Below are 18,798 nucleotides of genomic sequence, written 5' to 3' on the forward strand. Positions count from 1 at the left end.
GGGTTGCCAGGGTGAGGGGGCGGGGTGCAGGGGTGAGGGGGAGGACCGGGGTGCAGGGGTGAGGGGGGAGGGCGGGTGCCGGGGTGCAGCGGACCCCCCCCCCCCCAGCCCTGCTGACCCTAGGTCCTGAGCCCCAGGTGGTGGGGACGGGCTTCCTCCTCTGCCCAGCCCTCCTCCTCCGTCCTCCTCTTCTCCCCCTCCCTCCTCTCCCGCTCCCCTCCCCCTCCCCCCTCCCGTCCCCTCCCGGTGACTTCCTGGTTGGCGGAAGGTGGCGGAGCCGCGGCGGGGCCGAGGCCGGCGCGGGGTTGGCGGGCGGGCGGGCGGGCGGGGACGGCCGGGCCGCCGCTGTCACAGAGGCGGGGCGGGCGGGGCGGGCGGGGCGGGGCGGGGGCGACCGGGGCCGCCGCCGCCGACTGCGGCCTCCTTCCCCGCGGGCGGCGGGCGGCGGGGGCGGGCGGACGGGCCGACGCCGCGACATGTGACCATGGACTGCAGGACCAAGTGAGTGCGGGCCGGGGCCGCGGGGGGGGGGGGGGCCGGGGCGCGAGAGACCCCGGCCCGGGGCACGCACGCGGGGGGGGGGGGCGCTAGGCCGCAGCGCCCGCCCGGCCCGGAGGCCGCGCCGCGACCCCGACCTCGGGGGACGCGGGGACAAAGCCGCCCCGCGCCGCGCCGCGCCTCCCGGCCTCCGCCCCGCGGCCCGGCCACCCCCCCCCCCCCCCCCCCCCCCCCCCGTCGCTCAGTCAATCTGTCTGTCTGTCAGTCACTAAGTCAGTTTTTCTGCTGTCTTTCTGTTTGTCTGTGTGCCAGTCTGTCTGTCTGCCCACCTGCCTGTGTGCCAGTCTGTCTGTCTGTCCACCTGCCTGTGTGCCAGTCTGTCTGTCTGTCTGTCTGGCAGGCAGTCTGTCTTGTCAATTTGCCTACCTGTCTTGTCTGTCTGTCTGTCTTGTCTGCCTCTCTGTCCTGTCTGTCCGTCTGGTCTGCCTGTCTTGTCTGTCTGTCTGTCTGCAACCGCTGTGCCCTGGGCAGGGGGTTTGTGCAGGAGAATTCCATCCCCCAGGACCTTATGCATGTGTGTATGTGTGCATGTGTGTATGTGTGCATGTGTGTATGTGTGCATGTGTGTATGTGCCCTGCTCCTCTTCCAGGGGTGTGTCGCTAAGATGGGGTGGGAAGCCTTGAGAGCAAGGCGGGGGACGTTGCTTTCTGGCACCCTCGAGGCAGGGTTTTGTTATTTCTCTCCTGCAACTTTCCCGGGAGGGAAGTTTTTCTCCTCTTACTTCTCACCACCCGACTCCCGTCCCAACCCTCCCCCCTTCAATAATAAATGTGTAGATTTGTATGACCGGAAAGGCCTTTCCAATCGCACTGGGGTATGAGCCATCCTGAAGAAAATAGAGCGACTCTGTGGGTTGGGATTATTCAGTTCACCATGGTGGGCCGGTGGATGTACAAGGTTACTTATTGGCATTGATGTCGGTGGTGAGAGGAAATCACCTGAGTCCAGGTCACTTCCATGGTTACAGGTTGACAGCGGGTGACTGAGAAAATGTCCCTTTGCAGGTGACCTTGTGTGGCCTGTCACCTCCTGTGGCTGTGAATGTACGTTGTGTAGCGTTCTTTTAAGTCGGCGTTTATTTACAAGTCAGGGCCGGCATTAACTTCTTCAAGAAAGCACGGATTAAAAGAGTGGTCCCTGTGGCCTGGTCCTGGTGGCTCATGCCTGTAATCCCAGCTACTTAGGAGGTGGGGAGCTGAAGATCCTGGATGAAAGCCAGATCCAACTGGGACCGGAGAGTTTGAGAGACTCTTATCTCCAGTTGTACGAAGACGTGGATGTCTTCTTAGCAGGGCTAGCTAGGATTCTCGTGCTTATCCTCTGGCACCGTGTGTCACGACTTTGCCTCCTTTTCTTATTTAATTTTGCCTGTTATGATCGAAGCCGTGGCTTTGGCATCCAGGTGGTAACCGCGCCTACCAGCGGGGCTTACACTCGTGTCTTCTGACGGAAAGGGAATAGAACAGAACTGTGTTTTGATTTAAAAAGAAAAAAAAACAGTGAACAGATTTCAGTTCACTTTTACAGTTTTAATCAGTGAGTGTGTGAAAAGCTAGAGAAAAAGCCAGTGACTTCTGAATGAAGCTCCATACCATTAGAGTTCCTGGTGGGAAAATTCCATGCAGGGGCAGCTGTCCCGGTCCCCAATAGAAGGTTGTAAAAGCGACGTGGATCTCTATCTCTATATCTATACCCATCTATCTATCTGTCATATTGTTGCTATTGTTAGACTTGTAGTGTGTAGCAGCTTGCTTCTTTAAACATGCTTGCGTGGGTCAAGCACCGGTGGCTCACGCCTGTGATCCTAGCTCCTCGGGAAGCTGAGATCTGAGGGTCACAGTTTAAAGCCAGCCAGGGCAGGAACGCCCAGGAGACTCTCACCTCCAGTTTACCACCCCCAAAAAGCCGGAAGTGGAGCCACTGTGGCTTAAGTGGTAGAGTGCAAGGCTTGAGCAAAAATGCTCTGGGACAACAGCCTCGGCCCTGAGTTTACCTGGCCAGAGAGGCGTGTGCAAGGCGCCTTTCTCAGGGAATGCGACGTGATGTTTTGGGGCTGGAGCTTAGCCAGTGGAGGCTGGTGTTGTAAAGAAAGCCTGAGAACCTGGGTTAAGCTGTGTGTGTGTGTGTGTGTGTGTGTGTGTGTGTGTGTTTGTAGTTAAAAAGACACTTAGGGAAGTGCTGGCGTTTCAGCTTTGACTCAGCACAGCTTTGCATTGGCCTAGCCCTGCCTTACCAAGTGCTTGCCCATGTGTTATTTGGTTTATCATCTCGCAGTTACTTGTGATGAGGTGAGAAGAGTCTCAGAGGTTAAATGCTCTGCCCCACGTCTCACAACTCCTAAGTATCACTTCTCCTCCATTGACAAACTGACAGAAACCCTTTCACCATCACAAAGTTACATGAAATTCATTGAGACAAGAGCAAGATTTAAAAAAAGATTCTTTTGGATGGAGTCACTTTATTCTAGTTGACTCCAAATAACACCAAGACAGTGTTTTTCTTTTCATTAAGTTTAGGTAAATATTTTGGTTGTTATTGATATTTCTGAAGTACTGAGAATTGATCTCAAACCCTCTAAATCCTTGATAGCCATATGCTGTACCCATTTTGGCCCATTTTGCCCTGGTTATGTTCTTTCCTATAGGGTCCTTTGCTCAGGGCCAGCCTCTCTCTGATCATAAACTTCCGGTTCATGTCTCCCAAATAGCTAGGCCACAGGCCTTACCATTCATTGCATGGCTCATTGGTGGAGATAGGTTCTTGCTAACATTTTTATTATATTTATTTTTGTGCCAGGTCTGAGGCTTGAACTCAGGACCTGGGTACTGTCCCTGAGCTTCTTTTGATCAAGGCTAGCGCTCTACCACTTGAGCCACAGCACCACTTTTTGGTAGTTAATTGGAGGTCAGAGTCTCACAGACTTTGCTTCTCAGCGGGCTTTGAACCACAATCTTCAGATTTCAGCCTTCTTTCTGAGTAGCTAGGATTTATAGGCCTAAACCACCAGCGAACCATGGTTCTTACTACTAAATTTTTACCCTGGTTGGCCTCAAACTGCAATCCTAAACTCCATGATTTTAGTTGCTGGAATTACAAGTCTGAATCACCAACCCAGCCTAGGATTACTTTGGATTTTTTTTTTAAATATAGGGGTGGGAGATTCAAGTAGTAGGCCTCCTTACCTGTACTTCACAACAACCTCCCCCATGTAAACAGGTTTATGTATAAGCCATACAGAGATGTTTCTTTCTCATAGAAAATAAATATAACCACATTCTTTTTTTTTTTTTATTTTAGGGAAAATCCAGAAAGGACTTTTGACTTGGTACTGAAAGTGAAATGTCCTGCCTCTGAAAATGAAGGTATGTGTGTTCTTTTTATTCTTAAAATAATTGAGTCTGCCAAACAAGTGAATACTTTGGACCGGTGAGGCTGTGATAGCATCAGGAAAATAATAGCTCTAGATAGCCACTCTGCACGTAGGCCAGGTCTTTGCCCTGGGGTTGTAGAAATCCTGAGCGTTATCGATGTTGTTGGGCTTTCTTGCTTTGTTGATTAAATTATCTTTAGTTCTAAAGGGTGCGTCTCTTTGCAGTCTTGCATTTGCATGTGAACATCCAGCACCTGTTACTAAAACGGGGTGTACATTCTCCCTGCCCAGAGGGAAGGCACCGCCCGGAATGCGGATGGGAACTGAGCTGCCCTTCCCCCTGGGTTTATTTCAGCGGCACCGGGAAGGTTCTCAGCCATCGGTTCTGTACTAGCTCCTACGGAACTCCGAGTCTCTGCCCCCTCTTGTTATATTGTATGTGCGCTTTGCTGGGGAATGGGGAGCCGCCTAGGGCAAGGAGTAGCAGCTCCTCATCCGTAAGGCGCCCTTGCCCGGGGCGTCCGGGCGTGCCTTCCCAGGGCTGTGCTTGGAAGGCAGGGAGCCCAGCGAGGTGTGGGAACAGACTGCTGGGCCATCTGATAGCCTCGGCCGCCTCAGCCCCAGACACCAGCCAGCAATGACAAACTCGGAAGTAATTTGGAGCTGCGCACCTTAAAATAGAGGAGCCCGGCTAGGTTGTCCACCACAGCTGGGCTGACATTTAGGGAGGAAGTCCACCCACATTTCCCACTCCACCAGCTGGGCCTGCTGGGCTTCTGGCCCATTTGAGCTACAGCCGGGCGGGGTTTACCTCCCCCGAAGGAGGTCACCGGCTTTTGTCTGTGTGTGTGTAGTAAAATGCGTGCACTTGCATTCCTCCCACATTGTCTGCGCGGAACGGACCTACCCTGTAGAGCTCATCCGCAAATGGAGTGCTCAGAGGATGTGGGTATGAAACTAGCCAGATTCTTTGGGGAAAACGTGGAGGCTCTGTCATTTTAAATGCCCAGTTTTCAAACCCTAAAGCGATCGTGATGAACGAATCAATTTTCCTTGTATACCATCTGATCTGTGTGTGCACGTGTGTTAGAGATCTGCACCTTCACAGGAAGACTCGGTGGACCTTTCCCACTGCGTCTCTGGCCCTTTTTAGTTGCGTGAGCTAGTTATTTCTGGGAGTACCTCTGATTTACTGACATTCTTATCTTTCACTTTGCTGTTGTGTTTAAAGCACTACTTTGTTTGGTGCCAGTCGTAGGGCTTGAACTCAGAGCATGGGCACTGTTTCTAGGTTCTTCTGCTCAGGGCTGGTGCTCTACCACTTCAGCTATAGCTCCACCTCTGGCTTTTTTTGGTGATGATTAATTGAAGATAAGAGCTTCACTAACTTAGATCTGCACTGGCTGGCTTCAGACCATGATCCTCAGATCTCAGCCTTCTGAGTAGCTAGGATTATAGCTGTGAGCCTCCAGTGCCCAGCTAAATCACTACTTTCTAGAAACATCTTCATTTGTATTTTACCAGTTTATTCAGTCTGGTAAAGTTGGAAGTATAATTAAATTGATAAATAATGTTGATTTCTTTGTGGGTTACATTTAATCCATTCTGTTGCAATTGTCAGCAAATTCTAAAGTTTTTTTTTTTTAACAAAGCTGAATTCAACCAGGTTAAGAAAATTAGCCTCTCTTTGTGACTTAAATTGTGTGAACACGTTGAATATTCTAGGGTCTAATAAGTTAAAAATTTTACACCCTAAAATGTAATGGTCTGTAACTAAGAGGGCTATAAAAGTAAAATTTTTGTCAAGGTGGGAGTTTGATTTTTCTATATTTTTTTTTGTCCAAGGGAACTATAATGGCATTATTTTAAATTTTCCTGGACTATTCCAACTTGGCTACCTGCAATCTGTTTATCTTAATAAGGCATGTCAAAGCAAGATGATTTTACTTGTCAACATTGACTTGATCAGGGGTAAAAGTTTTGTTTAGTAATAGATAAAAATCTGTGACTTACGATGCTTTGGGCTGTAGTACAAAAGTGGTTTAAGCCAGGTGCTGGTGTCCCATGTCTGTAAGCCTAGCTGTTCAGGAGGCTGAGATCTGAGATCCAGGTGAAGTCAGCTCAGACAGACTTTTATGTTCACTTAGCAAAAAGCTGGAGTGGAGGTGTGGCCCAAGTGGTGGAACATCAGCGTTGTGCAGAAAAAGCCACGCTGGTGTGGGAGGCATGGGTTCAGGACCCAGGATCGACACACACACACAAATGAATCAATAACACTGGCTTTAATACTAAGGAAATCTGGTCGTTCATATAACAGGAACCACAGAGATGGGGCACCAGTGCCACCCACAGAAACTATGCCCTGTAAGACCTGGGTTCTTTGTGACACTGCTGATGTCATAGATGCTGCGACTCTGTGTTCTTGTTTATGACTGGGGATGACTGACTAGCTGTTGGTGGCTTTTTAGAGCCAAGCACTTTCTTTCCTAAAATCCCCTAGAAAACCTCTTCTTGGATCTGGGTGGGCTGACTTGTCTGTCATGAGCCTGGCTGTTGCCTATGCAGGCAGGCAGTCATGATGTGAACAGAGGTGGAAGGGTTGGGGGAAGACAGTGATAATTGACTTACTAAACAAGTGGTAAAGGATAGATGCTAGGAAATCAATTAAAACCCTATTTGTAAAAGGTTTGCTCAGAAAATTGCTTCATTTTTTGGAGGACCATTTGTGAAAATAGAAAACATGTTCAGGGTGCACTTGGTCTATGCTAAGATCGAATCATCTTTTAATTTTCACGTGAGAGTACTTGGCATGCTTTCTTTGGTCGTGAAATAGTTTTCAGTTCCGCCATTTATCTCAAATAGCTTAAGTATCTTTAGAGACAAGGTATTACTAACTGTTTTAGTTACATGTTTGGAATCAAGATAGCTGTCAAACATGACTTAGCTAGGTATGGTAAGGTGATATTGCATCTGGCCAATCACACTATTGGGGCTTTGCTCGAAGGCATTGCATTCGTATTTCTGAACACGGCCCCTTTAGAACAGTAAGCGGTGCTGTGGAGGGTGGGTGGTGGAATTGGTGCTGGTGGGGGTACAGCACACTGAGGTATTAATGGAGATTTCCCTGACAAGACGAGCTGCCGACATTGTAGATCTGTGTTCTTCCTGGCACGTCTCCAAGCCAGTTGCATTTGTCCTTCTCTTTGCTGGCTTCCTTGCTCCCAGCAGACAGATGTTGTGTGGGTGGGATGGCGGGCCAGCTAGCTGTGATGTCCCCTTTTCTATGCGACTCACAGAGCCTGTTGCTACCCTACCACCCCTGCAGAGATTCAGGACTTCCCGGAAATGAATACAACGTGGGGATGCTTCCCTCCAGGGTTTCCCTCTCAGTACTCTGGCTTTCCGGCTCTTCCCTGTGCTGATGACTTCCTCTGAGCCAGGCTGTAGTTTGGGGCACGTGGAGAGCACTCGCTGTTCAAACCTCACCGAAACCTTAGGAGATAGGAAGTGGTTTCTCTCATTTTGCACACGGAGAAGTGGAAGCCCAGAGGGGAGGAGAAATTTGTCTGCAGTCCGGCTCCAGGGTCTGATCGCTGTTCTTTTGCCTCTAATTGTGCGGTGGCCCCACCTAAGTGCAGCGTGGCCTGTTTTATAATATGAGGAAGTGTTAGCGTCTAAGCTACGTGTGGTGCAGGGAAGTTCTGAAAAGACCAATGCAGTATGCTTCCCAAAATCAAACTAAGGAACATAAAAATACACAAAACTGAGTTTTGTCCTTCTGAGTATAGATCCTTACTCTTCTTATTTATATCTGCCTATTTAATATATCTTTGTTCTAACAGTTCTATTTATTAGCCCTTCCTTCCTTCCTTCCTTCCTTCCTTCCTTCCTTCCTTCCTTCCTTCCTTCCTTCTTCCCTCCCTCCCTCCCTCCCTCCCTCCCTCCCTCCCTCTCTCTCCCTCTCCCTCCCTCCCTCGCTTCCTCCCTCCCTCCCTCCCTTCCTCTCTCCCTCCCTCCTTTCCTTCCTTCCTTCCTTTTCTTTTTTGCTGGTCCAGGGGCTTGAACTCTGGGCCTGAGTGCTCAAGTGCCTCTTTGTGCTCAAGGTTAGTGCTCTACCACTTGAGCCCACACAGCTTTCGGCTTTTTTGAGTAGTTTATTGGTGCTAAGAGTCTCGTGAGGACTTTTCTGCCTGGGCTGGCTTCCAGCCCTGATCCTCAGATTTCAGCCTTCTGAGTAGCTGGGATTTCAGGACCCGCTCTTGTTAGTTTTAAACACATTTTTTTGGCAGTCTTGTTTATTCTCTTCTTTTTATCTAGACTAATTTTAGGAACAAACACCTCCTTTGCTACAAACCTCTCACATTGGACATCACATTCAAGTTGTTCTCAGTTTTTAATTCTAATGCACAGGAACAGTTTAAGAATCTTCCGCTCTTTTCACACTGGTAATCCTGGCTACTCAGGAGGCTGAGACCTGAGGATCACGGTTTGAAGCTAGCCCAGGCAAGAAAGTCTATGAGACTCTTATCTCCAGTTAACCACAAAAAGCTGAAGTAGAGCTGTGGCTCAATCAATAGAGCGTTAGCCTTGAGCACCAAAACTTCAGAGACAATGCCTGGGCGCCTAGTTCAAGCAAAAACAAACAAACAAACAAAGTGAAAGGAAAACAAAAAATCAGAACCATAAACCAAAGAATTCTCAGCATTCACTAATGTCCTGCATGAAAAGACACTTCTCAACCTCCTTTTTTTCTGTTTTGCTTGTATTTTAGCAAGTGTTTGGTAGTGTTCTTACAGAGGTGTCTGACTTAGTCATATATAGTCATATAGAGAAGCTGACTATCTTTTTGCCCTGCTTTTGAAGGAAGTTCCTCCTGGATCACGTTATTTCTTATTCTTAAGAAAATACCTATCACAATATCTGGCATGTTTGGTGAAACTTCACAGAGTAAACAAGAAATTCGATCTAGCTTAATTCTGGGCTCTTAGCGAACAAATGTTGACTAAATTCAGAGAGTTGTTTGTAGAAGTGATTAAGATTGATACTTTCCATATGTGTGTGTGTGTGTGTGTGTGTGTGTGTGTGTGTGTTGGTACTGGGGTTTGAACTCTCAGCTTTCTGTTCTCACTCAGCTCTGAGCTCACAGCTGACACTTGAGCCATACCCCCACTTCCAGTATTTTGCTTGCTAATTGAAGGTAAGAATCTCCAGGACTTGTCTGTCTGGGCTAGCTTCAAACCTCCATCCTCAGATCTCAGCCTCCTCAATAATTAGTATTTACAGGCCTGAGCCATTAGCACCTGGCAAGACGATTTCTTTTTTCATGGGAAATGCTTTTTACTCAGGCTGGGAAGAATTACACATAGCTTAGACAAGCTGCTAAGATGCCGTTTGTCCCATATTGTTACACTGAGTAGTTTTCTTTTCTTTTCTTCCTTTTTTTTTGGCCAGTCCTGGCGCTTGGACTCCGGGCCTGAGCACTGTCCCTGGCTTCTTTTTGCTCAAGGCTAGCACTCTGCCACTTGAGCCACAGTGCCACTTCTGGCCGTTTTCTATATATGTGGTGCTGGGGAATTGAACCCAGGGCTTCATGTATACGAGGCAAGCACTCTACCACTAGGCCATAGCCCAGGAAGGGATCTTGGTCCCATTTCCATGACCGGTTGGTCACTAACCTTGAGAGTGTACTTGCTGAATTGCGTAGAATGGTGGCATAAAAGAACTTGGAGACCCTGAGCTGCTTTTGCTTAATGCTAGTGTGCTACTACCAGAACTACACTCCATTTCCCAGCCTTCTGAGCAGCCAGGATTGCAGGTCTGAGCCACCAGCACCCAGCTTTGGCGTTTCTGTAGACAGCACCTGCTAGGTCCACTTAGAGGCAAATTTACATTGCTTCTCCAGTTCCTGACCATACTTTTGTAGTCTGCTGAGACTGGGTGGTAGGATGAAGGCTCCTCCCAGACACAGAGTTCAGAATTACCTCTCAATCTCCAAATAACTCCCTCCCTAAGTAAGTGGGTGGTACTTACAGTATCTGATTAAAGTAAAGCCTAATGAGTTGTGAACCACTGATACTGGAAGCCCTCCTGGGAGCATTTTTATCTTAAAGAAAACTTGGTAAAGGCATGTTAATTAACAAGATAGAGTGTGGTCTTGGGATGTGGTTCTGTGGTAGAAACAAGCTCAGCCATGGTTTTGATCCCCAAAGGTTTTGAGCAACAAAGGAGCAAAAGAGGAAAACGACGTGGTTTGGTAAACTGGAAAGACTGAATTAAGAATTCAAACCTTTGTTTGTCTTCTCTCCCTCCTCTTCCCTTCCCCCTTTCTCTTTTTCCTTCCCCTTCCCTCCTCCCCTCTATCCCCCCCCCCCCCCAGTGATTATTTGCTAAGTTATATTTGCGGACATCAGAATAGAATTGGAAGATTGGTTTGCCAGTATCTGTTGAAGAATTCTTAATGCCTAAAGTACTTTTAATGTAGAAAGCTTCGAAAAGCTGTAGATTTTCTCCGGCACCAAAAATGGCTGCTTTATGTCAAACAGCCTTTTAAAAATAAAACTGTTGCTAAACCACAAACTGTAACTTGGTAGGCAGCCATGGTAAAGATCAGATAGAGGCTTTTCCTCTTCCAGTTCCTTCTTATTTATCACTTGAATCTGAAAAGCACACAACTGTCAGTTCAGTTCTATCCAATGGTCTTCTATAGATGTGTAAGCTTCCTGAAATTAGTCATTTCAAAGTAATTTTATCTTGCTTTGGGACCAAAAATGCACCAGTATTAGGGTGTGTTTGGTATTCAGATTTATTACTGATTAATATCAAGTGCTCTTAAAACTTTCTTACCTGACTAGTTGTACAGTGTAGATGATTATTTTGATAAGATTGTTTCAAATTAACTTGGATATTTATGCTGAAAATACTAGAAAGTCAGTAAATTGAGATGTAGTTTAACCCACCAGAATGCTGTAAATCCTAAGGGTGTGTAAAGCAAAAGTATTGTTGGCCTTAACAGTTTGCACGGAATTGTTATAGAAAGGAGTTTAAATATTTTTTTTTTCTTAGATTCTGGTATTTGGGGATATTTAGAAGAGGAGGTGTTATGATTATTTAGTAATTTTCCCCAAGCTCTAGGTCATTTTTACTGCTATACTAAGTACAGTAGCATTTTCCATGTAATTGTTACAAGCAGTTAATGAGGTTAATTTATTTGGCTTTAGAAAAATATAGTTTTCATTTTCTGTTGAAAAGATACAATGTCAGTTATACATCTTTAAGAGCTAAATCACACCCTAGACATAAGCTGTAAGAGATCCTCAGTGCATTTAATCTTACTTCAAGAAGAACGAAGTTTTGGAGCCTTAGTTTTTCTGTAAACGGTGTGATGTTGCTGATGAGGGCCTGTAGTGGGGAGGCCTAATTTCATTGGGGGTGTGTGTCATTCCTGTTCATTGGTACAGGTTTAGACATGTTAGAGAGGAAGTAGTAAGCTGAGAATTATTAATTATAGCTTCCAGGTTTCTAATGTTGGCTCTAGTATTGCTAGTGACATGGAAGGCTTACTCTAAAAAGTAGAAATAGTAACATCAAGCACCAATGGGAAGAGTGGATTTGTGATATCTCCTTCTAACTTAGTAGATGGTGACATAATTGAACCCAGAGTGTAATGATTAACATATATCATTTTCCTAAGCATGGCCTTTGAGTCAGGTACAGAAGTCCAAAATTCTTTAGGATCTACTCATTAAACCCATTTACTTTACTTTAACATGGTAGATTAATACTTTTTTTGTGATTTTTTTTTTGTTTTTGATTTTTGGCCCATTTCCCTCAGGTATCATTCCAATTAGCAATAGCCATATGGGCATGGAAAGGGAATGTAATATTAAACTTTTTTTTAAACCTTTATTCTTGTAAGAATTACTTCTATTCTCTCGCTTATGATGTATCCAAAGTCATGATCAAGTCAGACACCAGTAGCTCACACCTGTAATCCTAGCTACTCAGGAAGCTGAAATTTGAGGAAGGTGGTTTAAAGCCAGCCCAGGCAGGAAAGTCCATGGGATTCTATGGGATTCTTATCATTAACTAGCAAAAAGCCAGAAGTGGAGGTATGGCTCAAGTGGCTGAGTGGAAAAACTAAGGGACAATTCCTAGATCTTGAGTTCAAACCTCAGTACTGGCACAAAAATGAAACAAAACAAAAGAAAAAGAAAAAAAAACTAATGTCATGATTAAGGTATCGATAACATTGGAAATCAGTGAACACTAATATATTGTCTTTTTAATTGTCAAGGTAAGAGGTTATGTTTAGGATACCTTATAGTTTACATTTATAGGGTGACTTAGTCCTTCAAGATATATAATTTATCTTGTACTTAACATATGACAAGTTAGACATGAGCAATTTAAATTTCCTTTGAAACATAATGTGATTAGAATTGGTCTTTTAAAGATACAGTTAAATCTGATTTGGTCAGTGATGATTTCTGCAGTGCTCTTAAGGGACAAGCTAATACTATTTGAAGCTGAAAGTTCACCTACAAGATAGGCTTGGGAATCTAGCAAAGAGCAAGTGTGTTCTACCTGTGGGGTCTGTCACCCGCAGCCTGGCCCCAGAGACCTGCCGGTGCTTCCTCTGGCCCCCACCTGTGGGGATGGGGCAGGGCCTTCCCTGGGCCGGGCCTGCTGCCTTTCACCTTTACCGTTTGGTGTACTTCGTGTTTATGTTCCCAGTCCTTGGACAGTGGGTAGTGCCATGTCACTTTGAAATTTTTTCATGTCTTGAATTTTTTTTTTTTTTGCCTTTCCTTGCAAGGCTATCTTTGATTTGGAAGGAGTTGTGCTCTTTCCGGTTGTGATATTAGTGTGCCCTTTGAGGACAGTTAGTAGAGTCGACCTCGCCGTGTGTGTGTGTGTATGTGTGTGTGTGTGTGTTACAAATTTTCCATCTCTGCGAAATGTCCTTTTCAAAGTGAACTCAACCCATTAGACCAGAATGCATTAGTGTCTTCATCATCCTTGTTCCTGACCTGCTGCACTATTAAATCAGGGACTCCATCCAGAGCTGCCCCAGAACGCCCCTCTTTCGCTCTCCCTTCTTCGGGAGCCCATGGTAGGGAAAGAGCAGGTGGAGCTTCCGGCCTCTTCCCCGAGGGCTCCTGCAGAAGGAAGCCTTTCCATTTTTAACAGACCCAAAACTTGGGTGCTCTCTCTCCCCTCATTTGTTGTTAGTACGGTCAAGTCTGGAAAGTGATGCCATTTAAGTTGGCAGTGATGAGTAGAAATTTTCCTTTGCTTGTCTCCTCATGTAATTTCTTTTCGATATGGCTGATGCTTATATTGTCAAGACTTTTGTCCCCTTTCAAACTATTATTTCATTAAGAGTACTTTAGTAATTATATGTATCAATAGTAGCATCAGATTATTATGCAGTTAGGAAAAATCTGGGCTCAAAAGCAATTTGATCTGCAGCTCCTTCTGTATCTCTCTCCATCTGACAGTACAGACCTAGTAATACTTCCATGTCATGTTTTAAGTAGAGAAAACGTAGAAAAACTAACAACTATACAAAAGTGCTAACTGAAACTAAAGACTACACAGAAGTTATAATAGCTAAGCCAACTTATCATCTAGAAAGATATTCCTCAATATTTATCTAGAACATACTATTTTTTAACAGTATGTGCAAAAAAATGTTTTCTTCTTATTTTCAGATTGCGTTCACACTGTAAAACACATGAATAGCCCTTCATACTTCCTTTTCTCTTTTCCCAAGTGCGTTGAGGTCATTTGGTAAGACGGCTGGCATCATCTTCTGTATTTAACTTTTTAATAATGCCATCTCTCTTCTGCATTTGCGAGCACAGCATATTCTTTTTATTGAGAGAGCCATTATTAATTCCTAAAGTCTGATTAAATAGGCATGACTGTGCCCGGAGGAGCTAAGGCTCCTGATTCTGTTTAGACTTCTCAATATTGCTCCATTTGCATTCTTTCTCTCCTTATTTTGCCTTTTTGTCTATTTTCTTCTGTTGTCTCCATTTGCGCCCCCCCCCCGCCCCCTTTCTAGCAGGCCTTTGTATCAACTCTCAGTGCTGACTTTCTTCTGTCTGTTGTTGGGGAAGCTACATGGCAGAGATCACTGTGCTCAGCCACTTAAGCCACAGAGCCACTTCTGGCTTTTTTCTGGTTAATTGGAGATAAGAGTCTCGAGAACTTTTCTGCCTAGGCTGGTCTTCAGAACTCAGCCTCCTGAGTAGCTAGGATTACAGGCATGAGCCACCAGTGCCTAATGTAGTTGATTATTTAAAACCAAGGTCTCATGATATGGACTGTCTCAAGGAAGAGTCATTGTGCACTTAAGCAGAGTTTATTTTCTGTAGTTGTTGGGATGTATTGTATAATTGCCAGTTAGATAAAGTCAATTGGTAGTGTTCTTCAGATCTTTTAATGTGTTTATTGATATCTTGGGGTCTATCTATTTCAGCTACCTAGCTATGATGTCAGCTACTGCTAAAATCTCTATGCATGATTGTAACTTCATTGGTTTCCCCTTTTTAGAGTTGTCAGGTTTTGCTTCATAAACTTGGAAGTACTCTTATACATGCATGTTTGTGGATCTTTATGAACTAGCTCTTTAAATGTAAGGCGATTCTGTTTCTAGAAATAGTGGTTGTCTTTGTTTAGTTATCTGATTCGAAGTACTCTACCTTCCTCAAGATTAGTGTTTGCATGAAGTTCCTTCTTCCATTCTTGTTTTAAAATCACATATGCCTGGACTATTTAGTTCTATTTATATATAATTAGTATATTTGAATTTTGCAGTTAAAGCTAGTCTCATAATCACTGCCTTTCAAATGTGCAGTCATAGACACTAGATTTAAACCTGCCATTTCATGATAGTGTTGATTTCTCAGTTGTTGTAGTAGTTTTTACTTTTCTCTTTTCTTACCTTTTTCCATATTAATGGATTTGGGCACATGTGCCTTTGCATGTGTATGCATGTGTGTGTATGTATGTATGTATGTGTGTGTATATGTATGTTGGTATTGGGGCTGGAACACTTCAACTCAAGGTTTAGCTCTTTCTTGGCTTTTTTGCTTATAGCTGGTGCTCTACTACTTGTGGTGTTGGTGTCCTGTCTAGCTCTTTGTTCTTCTGGTTAATTGGAGATAGTGTCTTGAGAACCTTTCAGCTCAGGCTGGCTTTGAACCATGATATTCCTGATCTCAGGCTTCTGACTAGCTAGGATTACAGACAGCAACCATTGATGCCCTTCTAGATGAATGGCATTTTAGAAGTACTTTTGCTTTTCCTTTAGTTTTGGTTTTAGTAACCTGAAAAATGTATTATAAATCATGCATGATAATATCTTCCACAAATTATAACCATACCACCACAAAACTAAGAACTTTCTAACAATAATCTTGTATGTATCTAACAATAATCTTGTATGTGCTTATTTCTTTGCATAGTGCTATTCATAGTGCTGTCATACGTTTTTATTTTTTTGTAGGTTATATATACATATATATAGTTTATATTTCTCAATAAGTGACATTTTATTTAAATGATAAATTAATTTTAAAGAAGTGGTGACATGAAAGAAGAAGTCCTGTATTTCTGTATATCTCTGGCGTTCTTTATGTAGATTTGCAGCTTGAGCTAGTCTTACTTCCTTTTAGCCTGAAACATGGAGTCTTTTCCTCTTCATGTATTTTAATTTAAAAATTACTGAAATATTTTTAATAAGTTCTATCAGTTTCCTCTTGTTGCTGTCCCAGATTACACTAAGGCAGTGTTTTGCTACCTTTCCCCCAGGCTGCCCTAGGCCTAAGGCTCTTCCTGTGTCTTTCTCTGGAGCAGTTGGGGTTGTAGGTAGAGGTGAGCTCCATGCGCTGGTAACAATTCTCATGTGTTCTTCTGTGTATGTGGTACTGAGGTATCGAACCCAGGGCTTCATGTGTACTAGGCAAGCACTCCACCACTAAGCCACACTCCCAGCCTTACAATTCCCATGTTGACTAACAGGCTCACAGGCACTCAGGATGAGCACGTAGACACTGGAGGACTCACTGATCCACCTACCATATAGCTCCTTTAAAATCCATGGCCACTAGTTCTAACAGAAACACACACACACAGACACAGACACAGACACACACACACACACACACACACACACACTTTTTTTTGGTGTTGGTCCAGGGTCTTGAACTCAGGTTCTGGGTGTTGTCCCTTAGCTTTTTGGCTCAAGCCGAGCACGCTGCCACTTGAGCCATAGCTCTACTTCCAGCTTTTTGCTAGTTAGTTAGAGATAGGGGTCTCATGGACTTTCCTGCGTAGGCTGGCTTTGAACTGTGATCCTCAGGTCTCAGTCTCTTAGTAGCGAGGATTACAGGCAAGAGCCACATCTATTGCCCAGCCAATGATATGTTTAATTTTCCAGTTGGCTTCTATTCACTCTGTGCTCCTTTTGTCCCCCAGCCTGGTTATGGATTTCATTTTACTTTTCTATGTGTCTGATAATGTTTGATTATTATATATTACTGACACTTGAAAACGTCTTCCTTTAGTAAATACAAAATTTTGTTTTGCTGGATAATTTGATTTTTTTTTTCTTGTGGTTCTGGGTTTGAACTTGGCCTCGTCCTTGCCTCCAGCCCTGAGTTTGATTCCGTTTTTGTTGGGTGTGTTTTGTTTGTTTGTTTGTTTTTTGGCCAGTCCTGGGCCTTGGACTCAAGGCCTGAGCACTGTCCCTGGCTTCCTTTTGCTCAAGGCTAGCACTCTACCACTTGAGCCACAGCACCACTTCTGGCCGTTTTCTGTATATGTGGTGCTGGGGAATCGAACCCAGGGCCTCATGTCTACGAGGCAAGCTCTCTCGCCACTAGGCCATATCCCCAGCCCCTGTTGGGTGTGTTTTGAATATCATACCTCCAAGACTAGACAATTAATTAGGTAGGAACCGTGCAGGGCCATGAGGTCGCACTCTGTTGAAATGCTCACTGGTTTACCACATCGGTTTCATGATGCTGTTAGAAGAAGCAATTAGAAACGGAGGACTTCATGATTCCTGTCCCAGCAAGGGGCAGGGTAAAAACATGTGCATCCCTTTTGCTTGTGCCGACGTTGCAGGAACGGTGTGTGAACCGGAGTCGATGGATGCTCAGAGGTGGTGCCGTGGTTTGCACTGAGGGCCAGGACCTCTGAGTTTAGGCAAACCCCTGGTGTGCACGAAGCACCCCTGCCCTTTAATACGAGTCTATTTCTGTCCTCCAAGGCTGTTAGCACATGTGTCCTTTGCTCCATGGTCACAGACGGTCTCTTCCAAGGTTGTTTGCTTTAGTCAGGTCATTAGGTTCATAGTCTAAGACGGCTTTCATGATCGTTTGCCTTCATTAAACATCTTGAAGTCGGCAGTCTAGAGGAAAACCCAGCCAGTGCCTCTGCTCTGGGAAGTGAAGAAGATGAGCCGCCCCTGGGGTTTTCTCCCGGCCAGGTGACATTGCTGGGGCCGGGCTCGTTGCCTTTCCCTGAGTGCCCGGAGCTCGTCTGCGTGCCACGGCCACCGGAATCTCCACCTGCTCCCTGCCAGGCGTGGTGGAATGCCGTCCTGGCCTCGTGCAGCTGACTTGATAGGATCTCTGGGTAGATGTCTGGAGTTCCTTGTATTTACCCGCCCATCTTCACAAAATCCTTCCCCCCCCCCCCCCCCGCCACCTGCCCCCGATTCTTTGTATGCTCATCAGCAAGACTGCTTTGCTTTGCTTGTGTGCTGGGGTTCTGTCTGTAGACAGAACACCCCGGGGGGTGGAAGTGGGCATTCTCTTAGAGACCAAAACCTTGCTCTGTTATCTAATTTAAACACACTGGATATACATATATATATATATATATACACACACACACACACACACACACATATATATACATACATATGTTATATATGAGCCATTAAATACTTTGTATACTTCCATTTTATTATGTTGCTGATAGTGGACCTGCTAGTCTGTTACTGGCTATGGCCAGGAGTGAAATCTTGAGTTGCTTTGGGTTACCACACTGAATGCACAGTGTGATGCAGGATTGTGAATGCCAGAGACGTTGTCTTTTCCACCTTTCAAGTTCCTTGGCGTATTAGATAAATAGGCCTTCAGTAAGTGTGTCATTATCTACAAAACACAGTAGAAATCTGAGGATGAAGTATACTAGTTTATGGTCCTTGGATATCACTGTTTGGATAATAATGATGGTAAGAATGTTGGATTGGTTTACAGTTATTTAGTTCTATGAGAACATATGCCTGTAGTTGAAAATCTGTTGTTTGTTTTTTTTTTGTCTGAACCCAGGGCCTTGAGTGTGCTAGGCAAGTATTCTGTTTTGTCATCGACCTGCACCCCAGCGCCAGGTAGCATTAGCGTCTGTATTTATTTAGATGTTTCGTTTTTGGAACTACAGTATTGGATCTTCAACTGATATCAGTTGAAGATGATATCAGATCAGATATCAGATGATATCAGTTGAAGTGATATCAGACTCTTGCTTGCCTTTTTCCAGATCATGGCTGGTGTTCTACTATTTCAGCCACAGCTCTGCTCTGGCTTCTTGCTGGTTAATTGAAGATAAAAGATTTGTCTGCCTGGGCTGACTTTGAATCACAGTCCATCCTCCTGGGTAGTTAAGGATGATAGATGTGAGACACTAGTGCCTAGAACAATTCACTTATGAACAATGCATTACTGCTTGCTTTAAAGAAAAAAATTGTAGGAGAAATTTGTAAAAGACTGTCATATTTGGTGGTCTTTCTTGATTTGATATAGTGCTGTGGTATATTAAATATTCCCCTATATAATTTAAATGTGCATAC

The 18,798-nt window shown here is 44.8% G+C and overlaps 1 protein-coding gene across 5 annotated transcripts in view; it reads left to right on the top strand.

Moving 5' to 3' along the window:
* The first annotated feature begins 382 nt into the window (after positions 1–382).
* Dennd1b (DENN domain containing 1B) overlaps positions 383–18,798 on the top strand; it is a 168,983-nt gene continuing 150,567 nt past the window's right edge. For 3 of the 5 annotated variants that reach the window (XM_048357390.1, XM_048357395.1, XM_048357391.1), the window contains exons 1-2: positions 383–501; positions 3,857–3,921. In XM_048357390.1, the coding sequence (XP_048213347.1) occupies positions 485–501; positions 3,857–3,921 (82 nt within the window). In that variant the 5' untranslated portion in view covers positions 383–484. The remainder of the gene's footprint in view (positions 502–3,856; positions 3,922–18,798) is intronic. The other 2 variants (XM_048357394.1, XM_048357393.1) reach the window with 2 other exon arrangements.

This window comes from Perognathus longimembris, chromosome 11 (genome assembly GCF_023159225.1).
Source record: "Perognathus longimembris pacificus isolate PPM17 chromosome 11, ASM2315922v1, whole genome shotgun sequence".
Classification (NCBI taxonomy): Eukaryota; Metazoa; Chordata; class Mammalia; order Rodentia; family Heteromyidae; genus Perognathus; species Perognathus longimembris.